General features: G+C 33.8%; 1 protein-coding gene across 2 annotated transcripts in view; it reads left to right on the top strand.

Annotated features, from left to right (window-relative positions):
* Positions 1 to 27,488, top strand: part of ARHGAP15 (Rho GTPase activating protein 15) — a 634,760-nt gene that overhangs the window by 122,074 nt on the left and 485,198 nt on the right. For both annotated transcript variants that reach the window (XM_064382800.1, XM_012473459.2), the window contains exon 6: positions 2,911 to 3,000. In XM_064382800.1, coding sequence (XP_064238870.1) covers positions 2,911 to 3,000 — 90 coding nt within the window. The remainder of the gene's footprint in view (positions 1 to 2,910; positions 3,001 to 27,488) is intronic.

Here is a 27,488-nt window from a genome sequence, read left to right as displayed (position 1 = left end):
GAAATTAACAAAGCTAGATGATGAGAAAACTGTAAAAGCTTAGACTGCTTTTACCCACAGGTTTCCTTTAGCTCTATAGCATATGGAATTTGTAGGTGATACAGAAATCTAAGGCTAATATGAGATTCTTCAAGGAAGAGTCAGTGTCTCCCTTAAACCTGGAGTTTCAGAGCTGAGCACAGTGTGTAACACACTGACACATAGTAGGTGTGCAATAAATGTTAACTGAATGAGTCTGTGAAATCTCACATTAATCCGAATATGAGTCCATTAAACTGTTTGTCATTTTTCCAAATTACAAACCAAAGATGGCTTAACCATTAAAAAAATATACAAATCTTAATTGCTGTAAATTGGGAATTTTAAGACACTAAAATCTTCCTTCCAAAGCACAAAAGCTAGTTGCATTTTGGTATTTTTCCTTCATTCATGAATTCAGCAAATATTCATTGAACAACAACTATGTGCCAGGCACTGTTCCATACATTGGGAAAAACAGTAGAGGAAAAGGCAAACAAGGCCCTAGCTCAGGGAGCTTAATTCTAGTGGGGGAAACACAGACAGTCAGCATATAAAAATATATATGTTAATTTCAGTTAGGAGGAGGGCTGCAGTGAAATTAAAACAAGTAGTGGGATGGAGAGTAACCAGGAGTACTGGAGTACAGCTCTTTTATATAAGACAGTCAAAGAAGACCTCTGACAAGGTGACATTTATAACTGGGAACTGAAGGATAAGGAGCCAGACGTGTGAAGATTGGGAGGTATTCCAGGTAAACAGGTGGTGTGAAGGACCTAAGGCAAGATCAGGTTTAACAGAGAAGGACAAAAACAAGATGAATATGTCTATTCTGGAGTCTAGTGAGAAAGCCATAGCTTTTCCCAAATTCTTACATGTTTTAGCATATGATCACAGTGCATATGCAGTTTTCAAGGGCTGCATAATGGTTAAGAACAGTCTCTGGAGTGACGCTGCTTGCATTTAAATCCTGGCCCCTCCTTTTCTAGCTGGGTAACCTTGAGGAAATTTACCTAACCATTCTGGTAGGTTTTCTTACCTGTAACTTAGTGATGCCTACCTCATACAGTTGTGAATGTGAGATTTCACAAAATTATTTGGTTACCATTGATTGCACATTTACTTAGTGTCAGTGTGTTAGCCACTGTGCTGGGCCCTAGAACTCCAGAGCCAAGGAAGATACTGAATCTTCCTCATATTAGCCTTAGACTTCTGTATAATCGCCCACAAACTCCCTATAACACAGAAGTCATGCACTAAATGAATTATTAATAATAATTTTAAAGTACTTAGGTAAGTTCCTGGAACATAAATAGTGCTTCTTAAATAAGATAATTATATGTTCCCCACCCTCCCCCCGCCACTGGATTATATGGGAAAAAGAAGCCATTTTGTTACATACTCTTAATGATTATTTTTCTTGGCTCTGAGTATCCCTTAATTAAATCTATAAGAAGCATGTTGTTAATTTTTCTACATCACAAATCACTTGACAAAGAATATCACTATCACGCTTTGAAATCTTTCATGATAGTGATCACCTGAGTGGCATAGTGTGGGTGAACCAATAAAAACTTTTCACTGATCAGAATCTCTTTAAGGGGCATGGCTCATCTTAATGGGTTTCTCCTGAGGTTACACCTAAATAACAACAGAAAAGGTAGATATGTTCTCAAATTCTGTCCTGCCAGCTGAGTTTATCCTGTAGGAAAGTTATACAATGTTTCAAACAAATTATTGAGTTTCCAAAAAAATCGCATTATTTACCATAATAAAACAAATTTCTGCCTTCTGAAAAATAGTCTATTTCTGTTAAACTAATAGAATTGGATATAATGGCTAAGAGACAACAAATGTGGCCAGATTAAGTTTTAAAAATATGGTTACCATTGTTTCATGATTTCCTGTTTTATCCTAATGTTCATAATGTTAAAAACATTGTCTAAAAATATTATAAGCTTCATATACTAAAATTTCAAAGTATTTTATGGACAATGACTTGAGAAAAGTATGGAATGTATGTACAGAGAAACAGAATTTATCTATGGAGAAACTTCTTGAAAAAGTAGTAAAGAAATTCTCCAAACTGGCAAACTTTTTAAAAAATAATTGGAGGGATGTAAATGTAATATATGATTAACTTGAATCAAGTGAAAATATGAAAAGACAAATGTGGGTGATATTCCTACTGATTATCGTGAACTATTGAAATAAAAAAACTTTTAAGTAATACATTGTAATTGTGTAATAGGAAGCATGCATCGTAATCTATTTGGTCTAAGTTAAATTTACCAAATAAAATTATACTTATGGGTATAGTCTTAAAGTCTGAAAAGTGAATTTCTAAAAGGCATAGTTGACACTTAATAAATCTGTATCGAATTTGCTAACATATGAAATACAAACCTGCAAGGGGACTTTGAGATTAATTAATCCACCTGCTCAGTTTTCTAGATGATGTGGCCAGATTCTAAGCAACTTTACTCAAGTCACAAAGCTAAAACTCTAACAGTTTTTTGCATTGTACTACAATTTATCATTTTTTTATTTTACTGTTCTTAAAGTAATATAACCTAACATGCTTTTATGTTACTTTAACCATTGAATAGCAATATTTCATATTACTGAATAGCATATTTTAAAATTTTATTAGAATTACTAAAGAATATCATCTCAAAATATTAGTATTCTAGATATTTTTCCTATTGTCTACAGTTAATAATTTTAAAAACAGGTCTCTAATTTTAGACATTTAAAAATATTAGATCCTAAGTGAAAATTCCTACAAATTAGGGTTCCCTTGGAGAACACAAAAAAGGCATTATACTCCTATTTCTCTGACATCCATTTCCAATGTGGCATCCTTTTATTCTTTCTTTTTTGTGTTTACAGAAAACTGGGCACAAACCAGAAAGTGTGGATTTGTGTGGTGCACAGATCGAATGGGCCAAGGAAAAATCGAGTAGAAAGAATGTCTTTCAGGTAAGAATGTTACATATATTCAATTTATTCCTATTCTCTCTAAATCTGAGCTCTCTTGGGTAACTAAAATAAGACTACCTTCTTGTGATGTGCTCATATACATGAACTAGTGGTCTGAAGGTCATTATGAAAGGCGACTCCTCTTCCCAGTTGAATCTTTGGTTTGTTTTGTTGCTTTTTTTTCCTGGCGACTGGTTGCTATCTAAACACAAAATATATGTTGCATGTTGATTAATGTAAACACAGAAAAGTTATTGAAGTTTGCAGTGTATGTGATACATGTCTGGGGTTCAAATGTAGAATGCTTGACTTAAATAAATTTGATCTAGAATATTCAGATGCACACAAACTAAGATACACCAAGTATAAGCTATTTACATTCATGACACCCTTACCTTCCGGCCATTAATAACTTTTACAAGTGTAACTTACAGGAATGGAGAGGGCTGAACAACTATAAAAAATGGATTCTTTCATATTGAATAACTTAGTTTTTTGAAAAAAACTTGATTAATACTTATAATCATATTCCATTTAATGGAAAGAACCAGATGAAATCCTTGAAAGAGATAAAATTGGAAAATGTAATTTCACACATGATGTTTCCAAAATCAGTGGCAATTAATAATCTTAAATTATGGAGCTTTATTTTTGTTCTATTTTATATGAAATTTTATTTAATTTTATATTTCTGAAATAACCAATAATTTTATAGGTATATTTTAGAATTTACATAATTTAGTGGAAAATTATTTATTATTTTTATAATTTATTATAATTATTTTTTAAATGTCTTTTAAGAGCATGTTGGCCCTTGAATAAAAGCCAATTCTTCTGTTCTTAAATGCTTTGGTGAAATGAATATTGGGTTCTATAGAAGCATAGGTAGGTGACATTTCCTACCTACACTCTCACTGAGGGGAGGAAGCTGGTTTCTAGTTTGGTTTGTATTTTCCAGACGCTATTGAGGTATATCCAAATAATTTGGGTCCATTTGGATTACCAAAATAAAACGGATATTTTAACACATTCTGGAATAAATTACTTTTCTAGTTTTATTCTATTTAGGTATAGAGATTTTTTTTATCAAAAAAGAAAGAGAATATATACAATTATTCATCAATTAAAAATAAAATGTAGAAAAGAAGGAAACAAAAGGGAGAGAGAAAAGACAGAAGAAAACTAAACACACTTGTCCTGAAATCAATGCTCTAAAGCTGAAAGTGACTAAAATATGGCTTTATAGAATCAAGAAGAGGAAATACACTTTATTTTAAAGGGAGGAACTATAGATCAGTGACTTCCCCTTTTCCTCAATTTCTTACTCTTAGTATTGTGCCATAAATAATGAAATTTAGAGGTTAGAATCCTAGCTTTTTGACAACCTAGATGACCACATAAGAAAGCTCTGTACTAGACCACATAAGCTCAGTGGTAAAGCCTCATTATGTACTGCAAATTTAGCATCCTAATCACCAAAGCTGTATAAGACATTGAAATTTGTTATAGACATTATTCTTGGACTATGTCAACCCTTTGGAGATGGGCTAAGCCAACCTTTTTCAGTTTCTTCTGATAACCTTACGAAGAGTTAAATGAGTTCACAAATGAGGATGACATTCAACTATATATGATGTATACAGGGCTAAAAATATTGATGAAAAAATTATGTATATTTTTGCATAACTATGAACATGCATAGATCTACATTTCAGCCACCTATATTGATAGCATATATCATCCTGATCTTTTCAGGATATGACTAACCACCTCCTATTGCAATTTTCTAGTTGACTTTTATATTTCTGAATGTAGGTCCTTCCAAAGATATTAAAAACTATTCTCGTTTTTTGTCACTTTCTGGAGGTGAAAATCTTGCTAGCTAGTTTTGTTGATAATACAATCGAACAGTTCATGGGGTCTCAGTGTTCTTACACACACTTTTTTTTTTTCAATCTTGTACTTTTAGAGAAACAGGAGGTGATTATAAGGATACTGTGAATAACAAAGTGAAAGAAAAGATTCAAGTTTCATGTTCTGTTTCATTCATTTTGAGTGAATCCCTTAGTTTCCTTGTGGTGCTGAAATCTTTTCATCACCTAAATGCATGAGTTTTGGTAAAATTTACTAATACGTATCCATAGATAGAGACTATGAGAGTAAGCCTTTCCAGAGGAACAATATAAATAGCTTTTATAGTTCTGTTAACGAAAAAGCATCGGGAAGGATTTGCCAGAGAGCTAAATCTAGATGACTTGCATCAATATTTGATTAGATACATTAGCTGGTGTAACTCTCAAATGATCAGAATAAACATGATTATGTCTCAAAAACATGGTATTAAGGCATTGTTGGACTTGGGAGTGTGTATGTGTGTGTGTGCAATGGTTTCATTACCTACAGAATAATGAAGTGTTTCTTCCTGACTGAAAAAGACCATCATAACTTCAGCTGATGTGCTACATCGGAAATAGCTTTAGAATTCCAAGTTTGAATTAGGCTTGGTGTTCAATCTCAGTCTATGAATTATAGATTACACATAGCAAATGACTATTGAGATTTTTGGTTCAAGAAAAATCAAAGAGCAAAATTAGAAATAATTTTAAAATTTGAAATCTGTCTTTTAAAAGTTTGATGGATTAGCAATTATATGCCACATAATTACAATGTCTGCAGAGAAGTTGAACTTAAAATGAATAGAAAAACAAACAAAAAATTGTGTGTGCCTGAGAGATGCTTGCAAGTCTCAGAAGCACACATTTTTGACAACCAAAAATGGACAGATTTCATTTATTTCATTTGTTCATATATGCTGTTTGGATGTTTGAGTTGTTTTCTCTTTCTATTAAAAGCCAAATTTCTTTCCTAGTTGAAATCATATCAAACTATTGACATGGATTCAATGTTATTTGATTGGTATGTGGGAACATAACAATGACAGCATTAATTATTAAGTTTTGGTATTCAACAACTTTCAGTAAATCAGAATGATTCTCATTTGCTAAGTTTAAGAATATCTGAATATTTTATAACAGCACACATTTTGGCCTAATTGGTACTTCAGAACAATAAATAATAAAAGAGTTAACTTCTATAATAAAATATATATTAGATGTTATAATTTATATAAAATATGTACTTGTATATATGTATAAAATATATACTTATATACATCAAATATATATGCAAATATACATATGTATATATAATGTACACATGTATACATACACCTAATAGTCTGACCTTAGGAAATAGAGTGAGCACTTACACACACACAACACACACACACACACACACACAGAAAGACACTACACATTTATAAAAGATGAAAGAAATTCTAAGTTAAAGTAGTAAATGTCCATTGCTGCTAACTTTTGTTTAACTCTGCATTTATGGTCATTGTCAAGGACTATCACAAGTTTGATGTAGTTTGAGAAACGTTTAGCAACTCAGCTATAATGAGCTGGGTACGAGTTTTCTTAGTTAAGAGCAACACTAGGCCTTCATCAGGGATAGAGTGAATAAAAAGATTTATGTTCAAACCACATGTTTTAAACATTCCTGCTAAGTGCTAGTTTGCTCTTTGGTGTTTAGCCTGAAATTTAAAGCACTAAGGATTAAAAGGATTACAACATAATCTTAAATAATCCTAAATGTCATTTGCAGAGAGATAGTTGTAATAACTAAATAAAACCGTGTTAAAGGATGGCAGCATTGTCAGGCAGCCTCCGTAACACAAACGGGGCTACCGTCACCTTCTGTTTCCTGGCTGGGCACATTAGGCAGTTACAGTCTTTCAACAGGAAGTTCAAGTGAGAAAATGACTGCAAAATAATTTAAAACAAGGTTTTTTTTAAACTGTTAATATCTTGTTTCAAAGTTGAAGGGAATTTTTCACTTAGGTTTTGTTTTTTCCTTTGAACACAAACCTTTCTAAGTATTTTGGAAAGTCTAGGGAAAGGAAGTTCATGACATGACTATAAAATAGACAGCTGATACATCTCTAAAAACTTCCCCAACCTCCAAGGAGATACCCCCTTATTAAATATATGAGAGTCCCAAATTACTATAATTATTTACATGTCATTAATTTTGTACTTAAATATTCTTTACTTAAATATTCTGTCATCCAAATTAGTTTTGTTTCCCCAGAGAAAGTATATAGACACAAACTATATCCCATACTGCCTTCTACATATTAAACCAGAAAATTGAATGCTTTTTAGCTGAATAAGTTGTTACTGCTAAGGCTAGAATTGCATTCGTCTAGTAAAACAAAACAAATTCACTTTTGTAAAAAAAAATTTTGGGGAATTGTATCCACAGTATAGACCCTGTAACTCCAAACTTTCTAGGATGTAAAATTAAGGTAACTATCTGTTTCCTGGGTCTTTTTCATTACAAATTATAAGATAGCATTATTTATTTAAAATAATTAAATCATTTTTACTCTAAAAATTTATTTTTTCTCAGAGCCAGAAAGTGACTAGGCTTCAGTTTTCCTGAGTTCCCTTTAAAATAAAGTTTTAAAAACATACATTGGGCTCATCTATAGATTACATACTTTCAGTAAGATAATTCTACCAATTAATATATCATGGCTGATTAGGAATATATCAGTTGCCTGCTTGCTGCTTGAAAGGCAGAAAAAATTAAATGACTCAAGAAGATGAAAGTCTCTTTTCCTCCCCCCTACCCCCCACCAATTTATAACCTTAACAAATATCATGGTTACATTTCCTGGATTTGAGATTCTTTTTCAATAAATTAAAAAATAGATCTCAGGGGACAGATTCTATCCCTAAAAGTAAACCTCAAAATAGATTTGTCATTATTTATATTACTTTTCTGACTTTGGATGGAGTCTTCTGACTATAATGTATATTAAATATTTTTATGTAATATTCTCCATGGATATACATTACATTTAAACATAATTTGATTGTTCTTTCTAATCTGAATATGTCTTAGCTTAAAATGTTTAAGTACTACTTAAGTTTATTAATGTGAAGATAATTTAATAACATCTTTAAAAACATAATTTTAAGCCAAAAGAAAAAACTACTGGTATTTCACTTTTATCCATTTCCTTGTGTTGCAAGTGGCGGTTTAAAACAAATCTAAGCTTTTACCAATTTTCTCTTTCATTTTTCAGTGCTTGTAGTTAGACAAAATGCAAAAGGATAATTCTTCACATTCATACATGCATTAGATTTCCAGTAAAGCTGGTTTCACTTTAGAGAATTACTCAAAGTATCTTAAAAGATGCGACATTAAAAATAGACCAGAGTAAGAGAAACATTAATGTCTAATACAGTTGTTTTTTGCTCTACAACTTGTCCCCAATCATTTTCTCTACCTTTTAGATATTCATCCATCATTCAGAAGGTGCAGTGGAGAGAACATATGAGTCTGGGGACGTGTGTTCCAGTTTGTACTATGTTAGTTGTAACTTTATGTAGAACACAGGGCAGGATCCCTCCTCCAAGGTTGTCACACCAAGGAAATATGAGATGACAGTGCTCATCTCACCTGCCCATCTGTGTTAACGCTAAAATGAAGCAATCCTGTATGTTGTGTGTTTGAAAGCAATTACAAAGGAGTGATTTTAATATAAATACAGCAGGCTTTCATTATTCATCTACTAACAACGTTATCTCACAATGTTTCGAGGGAAATTCCAGATATGGATTTTGGAAGAATCGGGTTGAGGGAGGTAAATATTTGTGAAATGCAACTCAGAATTTCTGCTCTACTTCTGGTCTTTCTGCTGCCTTCTGAACTTAATAGATGGATATTTAATACACCATGTGAAAATATTTTCATTCTTTGTGTAACTAAGAATATAGATCCTTAAACTTGTTACTTTTAATGTTCTATTCTTATAGTGTCATTAATGTAATATCCAATCAATATAAGTTAATCAATGACATATTCAAATTAACACTTTTTTTTAAGAAAGCATATCACCTTGAAAGCCCTACCAAGCCGTTAATAGAAATTGCAAAAGGTAACTTAGAGACAAGAGTGGCAACTATGCCCCAAGTAAGAGAGGTACAATAGTGACACTTATTATTCCCCTACTGAGGTATCGGTACAATACTGTTTTTCTGATTGAAAAGAAAGAGATATTATTATTTGTATGATTTTTAGGTTTATTTTTGTTAATGGGGTTATGCAGATTTTTGTATAAAGGGAGGCATATAAGTTTATAATTAGAGATTTGATTTAGGAATGTGAATGTCAGGGGTATATAAAGATTGAGTGCAAATGATAGGATCTGGGGACAGGAAATAAAATTGATTATTATAATTGATTATTATTATAATCTAGATGAGACCAAAAGAGCATGTTAGCTTTGACTGATGAAAAGAGAAATAAACAAGAATATGGATGGAAAGTACATTCTGCAAATGAAGAACATGCCTATTGGTTCAGATAATGTGACTTGGGAACCACTGTCTTTTTGCACGTTTAATTTTATAAGAAATAATAAAACTTTTTTTAAGTATATTCTAGGTATCTAGAATTAAGATATATAAACTAAGTGTATTTTTAGGGAAAGCAATACAAACTTTATGTTGCCTGGTGACTTTGTGAAGCTCACTAGTCAAAGCCTTAGACACCAAGGATATATGCTTATTTGTACACTTTCATTGTTTCACTACTAAAGGGCATAATGCGGCCTTACTGTATTCATTCTTTTTGAACTATCAAAGCAGCATGCAACTGGATGACAGTAAAGATTGAAAATGGTAGTATTAGTACATTTTGGTCCCCAGTTAGCAAAGGGAACTAAGATTTTGAGCTTCCAAAATAACATAAAATAAATATAGTTGTCAACTTGGTTTCTTCTAACATTTTAGCAGAAGAATTGGGTGCATGTGACCTAATGAACTTAGACAACTGGATAGCTCACTTCACATTGCCTTCTGGAGTAGCTGGCTATGTGAGCTCAAAGATATGAGTTGCGAAGTTGGAATAAATTCTGGTTTTACTCTGATACCAGGCTAAATGCACAATGCTGTTCTTCATTTACTGACATCATATCATGAATACCCTCTTCTCATGGAACATATTCTGTATCTTGATGTTTTGGTAGAGCTAGTGTGATGGTCTCTGTGCCATCCATGGGTTCTCTGTGTTCCCATAACCAGAATGAGGCTAACTGAGCCGCAGGGGATCAAACCTGAGACTTGACATGATGGACTCCAACCTGGGCAAAAGAAACCACTGCTACTGGGGAATTTTATGGAGTCAAAGTAGAATTAACAAGTGTATTGTTTTTCTACTTATTTTAATCACATTTATGAAGTATAGAAAAGATTATATTGATGCTAGCAAGACAACATTCAAGCCAAGGGATCCTTTTTCATATCTGTTTCAATATTTATATATATATTTTTTTAAAGAGAGCAGCCATGTTTATTTCATGCTGTGTATGATTTTTTTTTTTTTAATAGCAAACAGGCCTATTCCAGAAAAAGGAACAATTTAATCCCTAAAGCTGGTACATAATAGATGGGGCCAGTAAATGGTATCACATTTTACAGCTTGTCCATAAGGATGACACAGGGTGAAATAAAATTGAGTGCTTTTGGATAGCATAGGATCACTGGCAGATAAATAGATGATGCTATTCAGTTTTTAGAAACATAAGGTAATGAGGCTGGATCTGAAAGCAGGAAAAAAAATTATATATACACACACACACACACACACACACACACACAGTGTTTATATGCCACAAGCCACTGAGCAGGAGGAAAATCTGGGCAGTGGTGAGCAAAGCTGAAACCTCAGAGCAATGTTTAAAGCAATATAAGAAAATGACAAAGCAAGCATCCATAAACAAAGGCTTGAAATGAACAGAAAAAAAAAATAGTAAGTTTAAGATGAAAGGAAAATGCCCATACTCATACATAACTGGAGAGGCCACTTATGGCATCTGTGCATACAGTCTTTCAATGTAAGAGTTAAACATGCTACTAAAAATTTAGTAGAAAAAGTATTCAAAAGCAAATTTATAAAACACTGCAGGGCAGTTAAGGATTCTTGGTATTTGAAGAGGGGAGGAGGCTGCTCTTTTATCTTAACAAAACAGGATGTTGAGAGATGGCCCAAGTGTAACAATGAAATGAAATGGCTGACGCTGGGGAGAAATCGGGAAGGAAGCTGTATGAACTCTTTTCGGATAACACAGATGGGTACGAGGTAACTTAACCAAGGAAGAGGCGTGCACATGGAGGGTTCACATGCATTTCTTTTTAGTAGAGAGCTATTAGATTCTTGACCTTAGCACGTCAATTTACCTAACATTGCATTTCCAGTACTGGGAGAAATTCTAGCAGTCTCACTTTCTGGGTGAAGGAGTGCAAACCAAAAAAATTACAGTGGAAAAATTAACAAATTGCTGAAACACCTCAAAAACAGAAAGGAATACCAATACTGAGGATTCCCTTCCCAAGAAACTTAGAAAGACCATGATTGGTGTCTTGTTTGTTTTGTTTTTTTGAAGCTGAATTTAAGCAATGCCTCATTTTCAAAATTCCCATGCCCTTGATCAAGTAAAAGACAAGCTTCTGATATTTGAGATCTGTGATAGATTTGAAATCAATTCATGGAAAGGGAGGTTATGAACATACTCTTTGATTTTTGTAGGATGCACTGATGAGGGTGGCAGAAAATTATGTGAAACCCTTCTCTTTTGACAGCTATACTGGAACATTTACAACCACAGATGTTATTTGTCCATCAGAAAGGAAAATATTTGTTTCAAGCTACAGGCATTTCTACCACAGTATCAGAATGAAATTCAACCATAATTTAATGTTTAATGCATATGAAAATAAATATTTGGAGGAGGCAAATACTAGAAAACAATTGAACCCCACAAAATATAACTAGCAATATAGAAAAAAATGCTGGCTTCATTATGAGCAAATTTGTCCTTTAACTAAAGTAAGGATTGTTCTATTATTAACATAGGAAATCTTAGATGGACTGCACAGAATGCTGCATTATTCATAAAAGCATTGCTGCCATCTGGTGGCTACTTGGCATTTCAACACTGACTTCTCTGATTCGATTTGACTGGGTGCTCTTGGGAGGTATTTAAAGAAGAGCTTTAAGTGGTAAAATATAAACGTGGACATCCTCTGGCCCTACATGTCATTCATCTGATGGCGGTCTTTTCTCCCTGTCTTGTTGTGGATTGGAGGATTCAGGAGAGGAAATTAGATACTTGGATATCTTTTGTCCTGAACGTGAAAGTATATTTTACATGGCTTATCTAAGGAAGTTACTCTTGGCTGTTGTTGACTGATGAATTTTATCGACATTCATTTCTGTTGGCAAATAAATAAGTATGTACCCAAATATTAAGAAGATGTATTGAATCTAAAGATATGCTATTTTGCTTAAATAAGAATATACATGAGATGCTTTAATCCCTCATTTGGATCCAAGCATGAATTTTTTTTAAGTTATCACTCACTGAATTTGACTTTAGAAATAATATAATTTAGAATGTCAAAAAAGAAAATGTATAGAGCTTCATAAAGCTCAAACTTTCTTCCCATTCATTCAATCGTTATATTAAAATGGATTGTTAATGACTCAGAAACTGGTAATCTTTCTTCATGGATTTACAAATAAAGGGCAAATATTATTCAGTTCACATTGCACTTTTTGTTGAAAATAAAATAGTTAAAATTTAAGAAGTCTTGATGATTCTCAAGCATCAGTGTATTAACTCATTCTTAACCAGAACCAATTAGAATTAGGATATCTCTGTAATTTTAGTATGGTTTTAAGTTTCTAATAATTGTTGAAAGTCTCCTTGTATGTAGTGAAAACCTTGACCCTTTAAATGGCTATTTATATAGATCATAAGTCTTTGAAGATTGTAGGAGATAATGAGTTAAAATTGCCCCAGGAGGAAAGCTGAAGTTTTCTACTGAATTCTCAGGGATGGTATTTAATAGTTAATATTCAGTTTCTAGTGAATATTTCCCTGTATCATTAAACTGCCTTCTGATTTAGTAAAAGTCAGATAACAAAGAACCATTACACTAAATCTGGAGAATTATATATTGAATGAATATTATCCTTTACAAGAAAATGTGGAAATGCCTATATTGAAAGTAAGACTTCTGGATTTTATTTTTAAATTTGTGGGTAAGATCTTCAATCTTTGAATACATCCTTGATATTCCCTTTGTTACTAGCTATTTCTAACACTTAAAATAATTCCTTCTTCAAAATATGTAATTTGACTTATGGAAGAACGCTGCTCATCTTCTCTGGGAAAATGGCTCGATTCCCCATCCTTCCTCTGTTCTCTATTCTACCCACATTTAGGAAGAGGATGTGAACAACAACAACAATAAAACCTTGCAAAGAAAGTAAAATCAATAATGATTATGTCCCTGTCTCTTTCATCTGTAAGTATAAAATTTCAAGTAAATTATTCTCCTAATAGACTTGGATACAATCCTGTGGTGGTTTCTAATGGCTCCATAATAGAGATAGTAAACCTTGTAGCTATAGTCAGGATGCCCCAGGTTTTAGTCATAAGTTGCTAATGTTTGTTTCAATAACATTTGCTCTTTGGCAGCTTTTACAGCTACTTAACACTAAATTCCCATTTAGTCAGGAGGATCATTCATATACTGTAATGAATGATGTCACCTTAAATCCGTTAGTATGTAATTGCTGGATGTTACATTTTATAGTGGGTATTTGATGGTGTATTTGTTTATGCTAAATTTTATGATAGTGACAGCTGTATCTTGGAGGAATGACCCTTTTCTTTTTCTTTTCTCTTTTTCTTTTTTTTTTTTTTTTTTGAGACAGAGTCTTATTCTGTCACCCAGGCTGGAGTGGAGTGCAGTGGCACCGTGTCGACTTACTGCAACCTTTGTCACCTGGGTTCAAGCAATTCTCCTTCCTCACCCTCCCTGTAGCTAGGATTATAGGTGCCCACCACCACACCCTGCTAATTTTTAAAAATAGCTTTAGTAGAGACAGGGTTTCACCATGTTGGCCAGGCTGGTCTTGAACTCCTGACCTCAGGTGATCTGCCCACCTTGGTCTCCCAAAGTGCTATATAGTTTCAAGTCTTTTTAAACAAATAGTTTTGTCATATTTGCCTTCTGGTGTAGGCTAGGTTCCCATGAAAGCAAAATTTGAGACTAGGAATTGTGTGCAAGCAGTTTATCTGATCTCAGTTAAGAACTGGCAGGAGTGAAACGGAAGGAAGAAAAGCCAATGCAGAACCCATCATTGAGGTGGTCACAAGGTGGCTAGGATACTTGTCAAAATTTTCCACCCAACGATAGATAAGATGAAGCATTGTTTCATTAGCTTCTGAGCCTTTGGTTTCTGGTTGCCTCTGGCAGGGGAAAATATCTTTAGATCTTGAGTTTCAGGCTGTTCATGGGTGGGTGTGTCAAGAAGGCTCTTTCAGGTTTCCTACTCTGTAGAACCAGAAAACATCCACAGCAGAAAGTAAAAGATGTGTCATGCATGCTGAGGCAAGATGTAGTCAGTACAAAGGAGATGAAGTTCACCAAGAACTGTTGCACCAGCTGCAGCTGTAGTCACACCCACATAGCTAAGAGGATATGAGGCAGGGCACAGGAAGCACCTGATGCAATTTACCCCTTGCAATATTCAAATTTACTGATATCTCACATTAAATCTAATCTGTTGCCAAGTCTTCAAGATGGTGACTGGCCTCAATCTCTACAAAAGAGCTAATAAAAGAGTTTTTGTTGGGGGAGAAAAAAAGCTAAATTCCTCCACTTCAACTGTGTAGGAGGCTGTATTTGTTTTCTGTTTGTTTGTTTTGAGATGGAATCTCACTCTATCACCCAGACTGGAGTGCAGTGGCGTGATCTCAGCTCACTTCAACCTCTGCCACCCAGGGTCAAGTGATTCTCCTGCCTCAGCCTCCTGCGTAGCTGGGATTACAAGCACCTACCACCGTGCCTGGCTAATTTTTGTATTTTTAGCAAAGACAGGGTTTCACCATCTTGGCCAGGCTGGTCTTGAACTCCTGATCTCGTGATCCACCCACCTCGGCATCCCAAAGTGCTGGGATTACAGGTGTGAGCCACCACACCCGGCCATGAGGCCATTTGATATTTATTTGAGATTTGATATTTATCATCTACCACCTTCACTCATTCTAGTTTTTCCTCATCCTCAGCCAGGAAGACTAACTAGTCGTTTTTGTTTGCCCGATGGAGTCAATCAGATCTTCATATATGCGGGGTCTGAACATTTGATTTTTTTACATTGTTATGCCCTGTTCACTGTAGTTGACAGTTCACCGCTCTCACCAGGCCTAGAAGCACAACGAGACATCTCAGGGAATCATCTGACTTCCAGATTCATTCTTCCTCCTTCCATTGTGCATACACAACCTTATTTTCTCATTATAATTAGGGTCAGTTGTCTCCATGAATATAGTAGCTATTTTAGTTGCTTGCTGGTACACATCTTGAGTATCCATAGTTATCACGCAGTGGTCTTAGCTTTAAGGTCATGATACTTACTAATCCCTATTAGAAGCAGAACTCTTCTGTATCCCAAGAATAAGAATCTCTAATCCAGCAGAGCCAAAGTTGCAAAACCCAGAAGCATAAATGCTACAGATAGGTTACTACATGGGCTACTCTTCTACCTATTCGTCCTTAGACCCATATATTGCAGCTACTGGAGATACCATGCCATGTAACATCATGCATTGATTGTGTGCCACGCATTGATTCAGTGAATATACTGTATCTTGGAATATTGAATCCCTCCAAAACAGGATCTTGTCTCTAAACTACTACCTAAGCAGATGCTTTAAGAGGCCACTTCATTATCAGATCAAGTTGATTACTTCCAAGTGATATGTCATTTAGTAAAAACGGCAGATCTTAAGATCATATGCCTGGTGTTGCATTTCCCTCATTTCCTTGATGTGAGGCAACATCATGAATGGCCCCACAATGCTAATTCAGCATTCTTAAAGATCTGGAATGGTGGGGCAGGCAGAGACACCATAAGCAGAGAAAGCAAGCACATAGAGTTAATATCAATTCCAGAGAGAATGAATCACTGTTCCCCCAAGGATAGAAGGGATCTGATGTCAGTTTGCTGTCAAGCACCTGGTTTGTTCTGAAAGGCTCAGTATCTGCCTCTGCTGCTGGAAGATCATGTAATCAACAGTGGTAGGTAACCTTGAAGAGAAAGAGCCATGATGTTGACTGTGTGTAGCATCTCAATCTCTGCCACATGGCCTCTCTACTCACAGGCCTATTGTGCATGTTCTAAGCAACTAAAGAGAGGCTAGAGAACTAACTAGTCATCTGGTACACTGGCTTAAGATGAGACAAGGGTCTGCATGCTCTGGACACACTCTTACAGACCTCTTGTTTCTAATCTTTGACTGTCTCTTTCCAGGCCTCTGAACATCAAAAAGTCACCCTCCACTGCCTAGAAATGTCTGTATTCTAACCTCATGCCACCCTCCTCTCCAGTTTGCTGCTTGCATCTTTGCTCTATGGGAGGATTTCTCTTCACCACAGTTTTATAAAATGACCCAGTGGGTCTATTGTGCAGCTGCAGTCCTTTTAGTCTTGTGTGTGTATGTGTGTGTTTGTGTGTGTGTGTGTGTGTGTGCGCGCGCGCGCGCGTGCATGCTCACCAATATCTTGAACTAACCCATCCATGAATCAGGCTTGAGTTTTTTTTTTTTTTCATCCTTTATCAGCTAGATTCAAGCATGTTTATGAAGCCCTAGGAGTGAACTCAGGGAGAGGTACCAGTGTTAACAGTGACAAGTAAAAACGGAATTTGAACCATCCATTCATGGAACTTTCTTAAGCCCTCTAGACCTGTTTGGGCCAAATTCTGAATATAGCATTTCAATCTGTGGATTGTTGCCCACTCTATGATTCAGTGAATTTGAAAATACCTAGGTCATCATGAGAAGCTGAAGTCATAGATTTGTCTGATGTCTTATAATTAGATTTTTCTTCTCTATTCTGACCCTGAAATAGGAGAGGGGCTACTTTTCATTTGTGAAGGATATTTCTGCTGTGGAAGATGAGGGCTTCCTCCAGAATCTTGAAAACTTTCATTGTGAGAGTGTTAGTATAACTTACCACACATTTCACAGTAATATTATATTCTACTTTCTCACTAAATTTCCTGAATCATATGGCCCAAGAGTCAAGGAGCTCATATGACAGCTTGGACCTGCTGAAGGCATTGATAGTTATGAATAGCCACCCTGGTGTGTAAATAACATTCACAAATACTCCTATTGTCCAATGTACTAACTTACCTAGTAATGACAGTCCAGGATTTGTGGTCATATCACCGTATGACACTATCTGAGTGAGGCTTGGATTCCTGATTGTCTGCAAATAAATAGTGGTAGTTTTAAAACCACTAAATATTGGGCTAGTTTGTTACAGAGCAATAGCTAATTGATACAAGTAATATGCCTGCAGATATAATAGTTTGATTTTTACAAGAAATGGTGACATATTTAAAAGTCAAGTTCAACTGTATAAAGGGCCTTTAAAAAGATAATGAGACCACAGTTTTTGGTGTTAGCTTCTAATAATTAATTACCAAGTGCTAGCTCCTGATAGGCTTGTAGAGAACATGCAGGTGGTGGCATTTCATCTGGTCATGTAGCTTTTCTATTACTCAGATTGTTTATAGAAATAGCTGCCTAACAAAGTTAACTTCCAGGAAGGATGCCAGGTTACACGGAATCATACCACAGTCTTAGAATCACATTGGGCTTTCACCCAAAGTTTTTGCAACATTAGGTGGAGGCAATATAATTTGGCTTGAAAAGTTACAAGGGAAAAAATTTCAGAAAATGCTCATAGAACAGGGTGTTCAGCGTCTTTAAGATTGTATCTCTCTTGGCCTCTTGAAAATCGGAGAAAATTATATATCTGTGTTTCTGTGTATGCGTGTGTGTTTTAAAATAGTATGAACCAACAGAATCCAGAGTTGTCACAGATCATTCATTATTAGGCCAACAACTGTAGACGTTGTAACCCCAAAATCGAGCTGTAAGACATAAGAGCAGATAGAGCTACAGTTGGAAAATCTAAACATAGCCTAAAAGTTTTGGCACTTTAAGAGCTTCTGGGGGAAAGAAAAGAAATTTGATTTCTGTGCTGCTGATGGAAAAGCTCAAAAATGACTGGAGAAAATTGTATTTGACATATTTTTATTGCAAATATTTTGCTATTTGTTTCTAAGAGTTGAAAATGACCTTGCATACTAAAAATCATTAGTTTAGAAAAAAAATGAAGACCATGTTGTTTTGCACTTGGAATTAAGTATTGCAATAATTTATTTAATTTTAAAAATTGTACACATTGAAAGTGTTATTGTTTCTGAGGGTTTTCATAAAATATCCCAGACCAGTGATATTTATCTGGGTAAGGTGAACATGCAATTCCCAGACTTGCTTTCGTTAATTTTTAGGTTTATTTTCTTCCCGAAATATGTAAACAAGGTTTAACTTATTTCTTTCTTTCTGAATTTTTCTAACATAATTAGACCAAAGATAAGCATAGTGGATTCATGTTAAAGCTTCATAATGTTAAGTCTGTTCTGTCTTGGATTGAAAATTTATTTGAACTCCTTCAATTAAATTAAAATTTAAAATTTAAATAAAACATATTATTTCTAAATCTATTTTAGGTTAACTTCAGGAATAGAAACTGATGAAAAACAAGGGATAAAATTATTCAGTTACATCAAACTCTAGGTGTTAAGTTATTTTTTTCATAGTTATTTTAGAAACTATGTGTTCAGTTATTACTTTTTCATAGTACTGAGTAGAGCTCCAGAAACTTGGAAAAGTCAGTTTTCAAAAATGTCTAATTTATGTTAGGAAATTGAATAACATTCAACTATTTCCCATTGTTTCCCACTATGTCCCTTGTTCCACATTAATTTTAAATAAATTTTCTCACTCCATATAAAATGCCATTTTGATAATACTATCAATTTATCTTCTAAAGTCAAGCAAAATTATTATTTTTTCAATGTAATACAACTCAAACTATGGTGAAAATTTCAGTGATAGAGAAACGTAGCTGAAATATATTTCCAGTACAAACTCTGAGAAAGTAATTAAGACTTGGATTATGTAGTGTGCTTCCTTGCTATTGGTGAATACTATTTTGCTGGGACCCAAAACGGGGCAGACTAAAGGTGGTTCGTAGTTGTCATTGTAAGAAAGTAGATTGCTTTTACAAAAGACATAACTTTGCAAATGATATGTATCTATGATTGTTATGTTTCTTATCTGGTCCACTTAGCATATTAATTTGTTAAATTTACTTATTAAAAATGAACACTTCTGAAATAATTTTCTGTTTTAATGGGTCCAATCTGACTCAGAGGCAAAAAGATAGAGAGGTCTCTCCTTAAATTGTTTTGTATAAAGTTTCCATTGTATGGACAAAATTCTTACACGTTTTTTCATAAACTTTGCTCAGGATTTGCTCATGTTTCTAAATAAATAAAAGATAAATAAAAATAAATTAGTGAAGAAAATGTTAACAGGACAATACAAAGGATCAAGTATCATTAGAGTTTTGATTTATCATAGTTCCATGTGTAGCCCCTGTATCCATCAAAATAGGCTAAATTATGCTTTGGGAACAAATTTCTGTTGTTCAGCTCCATACTATCTTCATTCTGGGATCCAGGTTGATGGAATAGTCTCTTTCTGGAAGGATGTGACAAGCAACACGTTTGCCTTTAAAGCTCTTACCTGAAAGTGGCATATGTCACGTCTGTCTTCATTTCATGGGACTAAGGAAGTCACAGAGCCAACAAAGCACAAATGCATAATCCCTCCATATGTACAGTGATGGCAGGAAGAAGCACTAGTTGGCAAAGTAAAGAATAGTAGACCCTACCACGGTCCCTACACAACTAAATATTCAGATCACCTGCTCAATCTAAATAAAGGTTTGTCATGGTGGTGCTGTTTAAATGGGGTAAAATTTCATCAAGCCATTCCAGAGATAAAAGCACATTTAACATCATTTACTGAGTACTTTGTAATTGATGGTAACATAATGACTCATTTGAAAGAACCATTCAGCTCCTTCGATAAACCCTGCTGAGTGTCAAGTTATTCAACAACATATGTCAACCTGCATACCGATTCATATCTAATTTTAAAATTAGTTCAGAAGTGTTGGGAATATGGAAAATTTGCATCAATAATTATTTAAGTCCAAGGCAGATACACGAATTATAGGAGCTTAAGGTCAAAGAATTCAGGGTGAAATAAGTATTTTCTGAAGGTGACAAAAATCAGGTAAGGATTGGAAAGTATTTGCTTTCAGTAACTGAAATACATTAATAGGTTTATTCCTTTTTCCAATAGTAAATGAATATATGTTATACATCATCAAATGAATTGGTGTTCTATTCACAGATAATTGTATACCATCTTTAAAGATATACAGTGCATGCATATCCTACATAATTTTTTTTGGAGTGTTTGGAAATGCTCCACTGAAAAGATATTCTGTTGGGCATCTTTGTTATTGAAATAACAATTATTTTCTGGTATACAAATCTGGCACAAAAAAATTATTATTTTCTCTAGCTAGTTTTATGAAATATATCCATGTGGGGATTTATACTAAAGTGATAATATCAGAAGGGATGGCAGATAGAATGACGGTTGTTAATGTAAATTGCTTAATAGAAAACCCCACATTTTGCTTGGGGAAAAAAGCCATCTGTATATTCAGAATGAGGCATAAACCTCATTTTTAATGTTCTAGATTTGTTACAGCAAGTAAAAACTACTTTAATTTTAGCAAAAGTACCAAGTAGTGTCAGTGAAAAATGATTGCAATTCAACTCTAGTATGTAGCTATCATGGCAAACTAATTTTATAGAGTGTAGTTTTTTTACTTTGAAGACATGGGTGTTAAATCTTATTTTTCTAATGTAGAGCATATTGGTTTAAAACAAACAAAAAGGCCCTCAAACAACAGTCCCAGTAAACCAAGTAGCAATTAGCTGCCACTCTTGGGAAATATTCTAGTATATGTGGCTGGCACTTGAAATATTTACACCTTCTGAGGAAAAGCAGAAAACTTCTGTCAAACAATTAAACTGATTGGAATTCCCAAGAATATAAAAAACTAAAATGAGTCTTAGGTTAGAAAAGAATGGGAAATAGTTCTGTATATGGCTGCAGATTGGAGCAGAACAAGTAAAAGATTTTTTGCACCTTGTATAAATCATTGTTTTCTTTAGAACAAATATGAGACAAGTAAAAAAAAACTGATAGTACTAGTTTATTTCTTTAAATTACACATGTTTAGAGTTTGCAAATGTAATTAGTTAAATTACCTCAAAATAGCAATAGAATAAATAGTTGTTAGTAGTATTTTTGGATAAATGAGATGGTTGTTGAATCTGTGTATGAATACACATTAAACAACCAAACTGATTAAAGGTAAAATGTGGATATATTACTGTTAAAGAATGTAGAAGATATCAAGATGAGAACAAATACTCAAAGTAAGATAGAAGAAGAAATTGATACTTCTAAGATTTAATTAGAATAAATGCTTACAACATTGTTTAAAAGAAAACTATCTAGTGCAATGGAAAGGGAAGACCCTATTGTATCTGCCTTTCCTAAGTAAATATATTCTAAAGTGTTATACAAACTTAGAACATCTTAGATTCTCAAGGAAATAAAATGTTTTCTTGTTTAAAAGGCTGTGTGTTTGGTAGATATCTTGAAGAAAAAGAAAAGACTATGGTTTGCATGTTTCCTACGCCAAATATTTCTGTGCCAAATTCTTCAAAGATGTGTTCATTATGTTCAAATTCTCTAATTTATATGGAAATTAAAAGCTTATTAAAGCAATGCTTCTCAAACTTTTCCATTAATAAATCTCTAAAGAGAGAATAAAATACTTTGAAAGTCTGGAAAGGGGTCAGAGATAAAGATATAGATTTAGGGATCTTCAGAATTTAGATGATATTTAACACATGAGCTTGAATTTTTGCCATTAAAGCTGTAATTTTTGTCACATATAAAATAAATGAGTCTTATACGAGGCATGATCCTTACAATCAAGTTGCTCTTCAGTTCCTAAATTTCACTATCATAGTGATTTTATTGTATTTTTTTTTAAAGTACTTCTTTTCAGCTGATGGCAGGGACTCTTGATCTCTGAATTAATATCTCCTTCATGAGTCATCCTTCATTAGTAAGATGAAGAATGAATTCTCTTTTACCCAATTAGACTCTCTTCATTTTTCATGAAGACTAAGAACAAAACAATTCTGAATTTTAAAACTCTAACTTGGGTATGCATATATACCTTCTAACTGGAAAAAGTGTTCCAAATCACTTTCTTTAAATTATAAATTTGTTAAAAGTTTTTTTTTAAGTCAAGCTATTTTTAAAATATTATTTTTACTATTTCTTTGATTATACTGAGAAAATCAAGAGGAAAATTGTTTAAAACAAAATCATCCTTAGTGATATATTGGCCACAGGTGTTTGCTACCAATCCTGCAAACATACCTGTTAATTGATAAGTGTATACATCCCATTACATGCAAGTATCAGTATCTTTTTTTTTTACAGAAGTTTTCTACAATGAAGTGTACATGTTTTGTTGATGGTTTATGAGAAAGTATTTCCCTATTAAAATATTAATCTGTGTTATATATTCTTAACCAACTACATATTTTTTATAAAACTTGATTTGATTTTAACTTTGCTTAAAATGTTGCTACACAGTAGTCTTCAATCTTGTAGACCTTTCTATTTTGCTTTTAATACAATCTCCTTGGTATTTACACTTAAAATTCTTACCCTTCCTGAAATCAGTAGCTTTTCACCTATATTGCCTATTTTTGAAAGAACTTCAATATTTTTTTAGCATTTAGACTTTTGACCCACTGGTGATATTTAATATGTTCGTAATTTACTTTGCTGTATAGTATGAAGTAACTCAAGTACTTCGAACATTCAATACCATATGGTAATTAATGAATTGCTCCTCTATTGCTTTGTGATGCTTATTTGTAATTACGTATTACCTTCCTTTTAAATACGTGTATTTCAGAGACATTGATTTTATTTCTTTGATATTGATACAGTATTGCTGTTTTAATTATTTTAAACATATAACTTATTATAACTACTAGAAAGTCAAATCTCCTGGTCAACTTTTTCTTTCCAAAATTATCTCAGTAATGCTCTAGCATCTTCAGACTGTTAGTATGGTATGAAAACAACCTGATTTTGGCCTTTGTAAGTAACCTGTTTTGCACTTGCATTTATATCTTTATTCAGAAAATTTTAGAAAACCATATTTATCAATATTCAAATACTTTAATGTACACTTAAAAATATTTGAGGTCAACAAGTTATTTGTATTAATGTTCATATCACTGATGATAACTTCATGTTATGTTTTTTCATCTTCAGGAATTCTAACTTTCTGTCCAATGGCCCCTCTCTATTTTTCATATATACCATTTCTATCTCAAAATTTCCATGTCTCTTTTTTCTGTATTAGAAATTGAAGTTTCTCCTTTCCATTGTCAGTACAATTTTAGGCACTATTATGCTCTTTTCTGTCTCTAATAAAGATTTTAATTCTGCTACTGTATGTAGATTTCTCCTACGTTGATTCTTTACCTTCTTCAGCAGTACATACATTCCACCAGGTATTAACCCTTAAAAAAAGTAAATCTTCCATTTCTGGCAGTATAAATTACAAGTTTTCTGTTACTGAGAAGTCAACACAGATACATTCCTAAAGGTTCTATTTATTGTAATAAATCTACCTTTTCCTTACCCAGACATACATTTTCTCTGTATTTTTCAAGGATTTGTTCTCTTCTTCTAATTTGTAGACTCCTTTTCCAGGACCCAGGTTGGTATATATTTTTTTTAATAGGTTTTTATACTTTCAAATCTACTTGAGTACTGACAAACTCTCTCAAAGTTGAAGGAAAATCGATGTGTCAAATACCATTTTCCATGTTCTGCTCATTAAAAGGAGATGGATTTATTTCAAGAATTAAATTGAAATGTATTTTAATTTTAAATAGTTTGTAGAATTTCAAACAGTCTGTAGTTCTTTTTTTACTTGAATGTGGGCATGAATCTATAATTCCCTAGAAGAATGAACTATGTCTTGTGTTCTTTTAAATCGCCAGTCATTGTTGATTTTACACATCAAGCGAAATCTATCCTATTCTCAGGCTGCTTCCTTAGAAGCTGATGGTGGTGGTAGGTGAAGAAGGTGGGATAAAAAGGGATGTGAATCGTCCTGGTGGCCCCAGAAAACAGTTCACACATGGTAGGCTGATGATTGTGAGGCTTTGCAGTGAGCAGGGCAGGTCAGAACGTATTTGGGAGGAGAGCTAACAGGGGCTTTCTTAATATCCATACTTTTTCTACTTCATTTTAGTTAAAAGTTCTAGAAATGGGCCAGGCATGGTTGCTCATGCCTGTAATCCCAGCATTTTGGGAGGCTGAGGTGGGCAGATATCTTGAGGTCAGGAGCTCGAAACCACCCTGGCCAACGCAGCAAAACCCCATCGCTATTAAAAAAAAAAAAAAAAAATTGCCAGGCGTGGTGGCAGACACCTGTAATCCCAGCTATGCAGCAGGCTGAGGGGGAAGAATCGCTTGAACCTGGGAAGCGGAGGTTGCAGTGAGCTGAGATTGCATCACTGCCCTCCAGCCTGGGCAACAGAGCGAGACTCCATCTCAAAAAAAATAAAAACAAGGTCTAGAAATGCATTCTGCTCATCTCAATCCAGTTGATCTGTAAAGTATTTAGGGATTATTATGTCCTCTCTGAGAGAACCACCAATTGATATTCTCGATTTTTAGTACTAAGGCCTGATCTGTTGTTTTCATGAGGGTTTCAATAGAAAAATATTAACCAAATAGGTATGTAACCACCGAACGATTCAGAACCTTGCTTTTTAGTTATCCGTGTGTTTTAAATTTAACCATATACAATTAATTTTTTTTTTAATTTTTGGCATTGTGATCTCCAAGTTTGACAATGGAAAAGTAATGATGTCAATATAGACTATTTTTATTTTATGTTTTCAAGTACTTCATCTCTTTTTGCTGGTTTATCCTTTCATTGTTCTTGTGTGTCTTTTCAATAAATTGTTTTAAAATTAAGCATTAGTTTAAATAAATTATTTACACTTTTCTGCATCATTACTCTATTGCTATTTGTGAGCATATTATTTTAAAACGTTTCTGCTTAAAATACTGCTGCACTAATATCCTCATTTTTAAATTAACATCCAAAAGTGAAAGAAATTAGGTGGGAATACTTTTATTTAATAAAATAGTAAAAAAGAATGCAACAATAGTAGGAACTAACACATATTTTTGAATTATTTGATGGTGATGTTTGGTAATAATTACAGATACTTCCCAACTTTTGATGGGTTGATTTCGTGATAAACCCATTGTAAGCTGAAAATATCTTAAGTTAAAGATGCATTTAATACCCCCAGTGAACCTAGCATAAAGTCAAAAAGTCATACCGCCGTAAGATAGATAATATCTGTACCAAACGGTTTTAGAGTATAAAACGTTATACCTTAACTCTAGTTAATAATAAGTGTATGAACAGGCCACTTACTAGTTAGATGAAATATGTTAAAAATAAAAAAATAATAATGCACGTCTTTATGCTGTATGTTGCATGACATTTTAAAAAATATTAAATATGTCAGTGTGGGCTAATATTTGTATGATTTTTTAGTTTTATAAACTTCTGCTGATCTTTGTAAATTAATTTTTAACTTATTTTAAATGCTAGTCATTTCCAAACATTTCATTTCCATATTTTATTCCTATAAAATTTCACCCAGTTAGTAATTTTCTATTTATTGCTAATTTATTTCCTGATGAATCCAAAGATTATTGAACATAGTCTGGCTCATAGAAGGAGTTCAAATTTTTTTAATGAATAAATATATTTTGTACTTTTTTTCCCTGGAATTCTAGCAACGCTTCTGTTACATTATTACTAGGAAAATATCTGAATTTTATACATGAATGTTCCAGAAAAGTATGGCTTTCTGCATTCAGTGGCCATCCATCTTATTGTAATCACTACTTATCCTTTAAGATTTTTAAGTAAAATGTCCTGTGCATCTTGTTACCTTTGTCAGTTAGATGGCCTCATTAAGTACTCTGTTGTATAAACATAAATACATTAGATAACAAAAACTTTTTGCAGCTTAGAGGAAAAGTGGCAAATGTGTCTGTCTATTCCTTGTTATCTGTGCCTTAGTGACTTATCTAAGTCCAGAATTTTAGGAATACAAAACTGTCTTTAATAACTAGTTTGTTTCTATAGAGAAAAAAAGTCCAAAGCTCGTCATTAATTTTCACTGTTACATTAGAACTAGCTTTTCTCTGGTCTTCTCATCTGTACTTCATTAAGTCACATTTCTGTGGTATAATGTTGCAAGTTTGGAAATGCTGAAACAGTTCAAGAAATTGATTCTATTTGTTCTTTCTGTTCAATAGACCTTTGATCTGAAATGTTCAATGGTGCCTGGCTGTTCCACACAAGCCACTTTTAAACCATTGTTCACATTGTAATAGCCTTGTTATCAGGTTGTATGAATTAATTCCATCACATTAGGAGAAGGAAGTTAGACTTCCACAGCACAATCTAATAACTGTCTCACGTTAGCAGTCAATTGATTGGGTAACAAGACAATACGCCATGTTTATAATTGAATTGTTTTGTAAGGTGATCTTAGTCTTAATTTCAGTATTAGATAATGACAGTAATATGTTTTGATTTCCCCAGAACACCTTGCTTTGAGAACCTAACAATGTAAAACTGAAAAATGTCACAATGAAGCAGGCCACTACCCTTGGTAAAATTCCTGAATCAAGATGAAAACACAGAAGAAATTGTTTTCTGTGCAACAATGTAACCACCCACAAACAAAACGAGCACTTTGGGAGTGAGACTGGCAGATCATTTGAGGTCAGGAGTTTCAGACCAGGCTGAACAACACTGTGAGGCGGAGGTTGCAGTGAGCCGAGATTGTGCCACTGCACTCCAGCCTGGGCAACAGAGACTCCATCTCAAAAAAACAGAAAGCAAAAAAGCAGAAACCACTCACAAACTAAAAGTTGAATCCCTTGATAGGGCAGGGGGGAATTTAGGAGAAATATGGAAATTCTCTAGTCAGCTGCTTTTAAACCTTGACAGAGAATAGCTACTAATTTCTGTTGGTGGAGAGATCCCACAGACCCCACAGGCTTGCCACACCATCACTGAACTATTGATAGCAAAAAATGGAAATTAACTAGTAAAGGAATGGAATGTTATGCTGCCGCTGTCTATATCACATATTACTGAATTTGGTGATAGTGAGTTGCAGTT

Source organism: Aotus nancymaae, unplaced genomic scaffold (assembly GCF_030222135.1).
Source record: "Aotus nancymaae isolate 86718 unplaced genomic scaffold, 86718_ANA_hifiasm-v0.15.2.pri h1tg000029l, whole genome shotgun sequence".
In the NCBI taxonomy this organism is placed as follows: domain Eukaryota; kingdom Metazoa; phylum Chordata; class Mammalia; order Primates; family Aotidae; genus Aotus; species Aotus nancymaae.
This window is presented reverse-complemented; position numbering and strand designations above follow the sequence as displayed.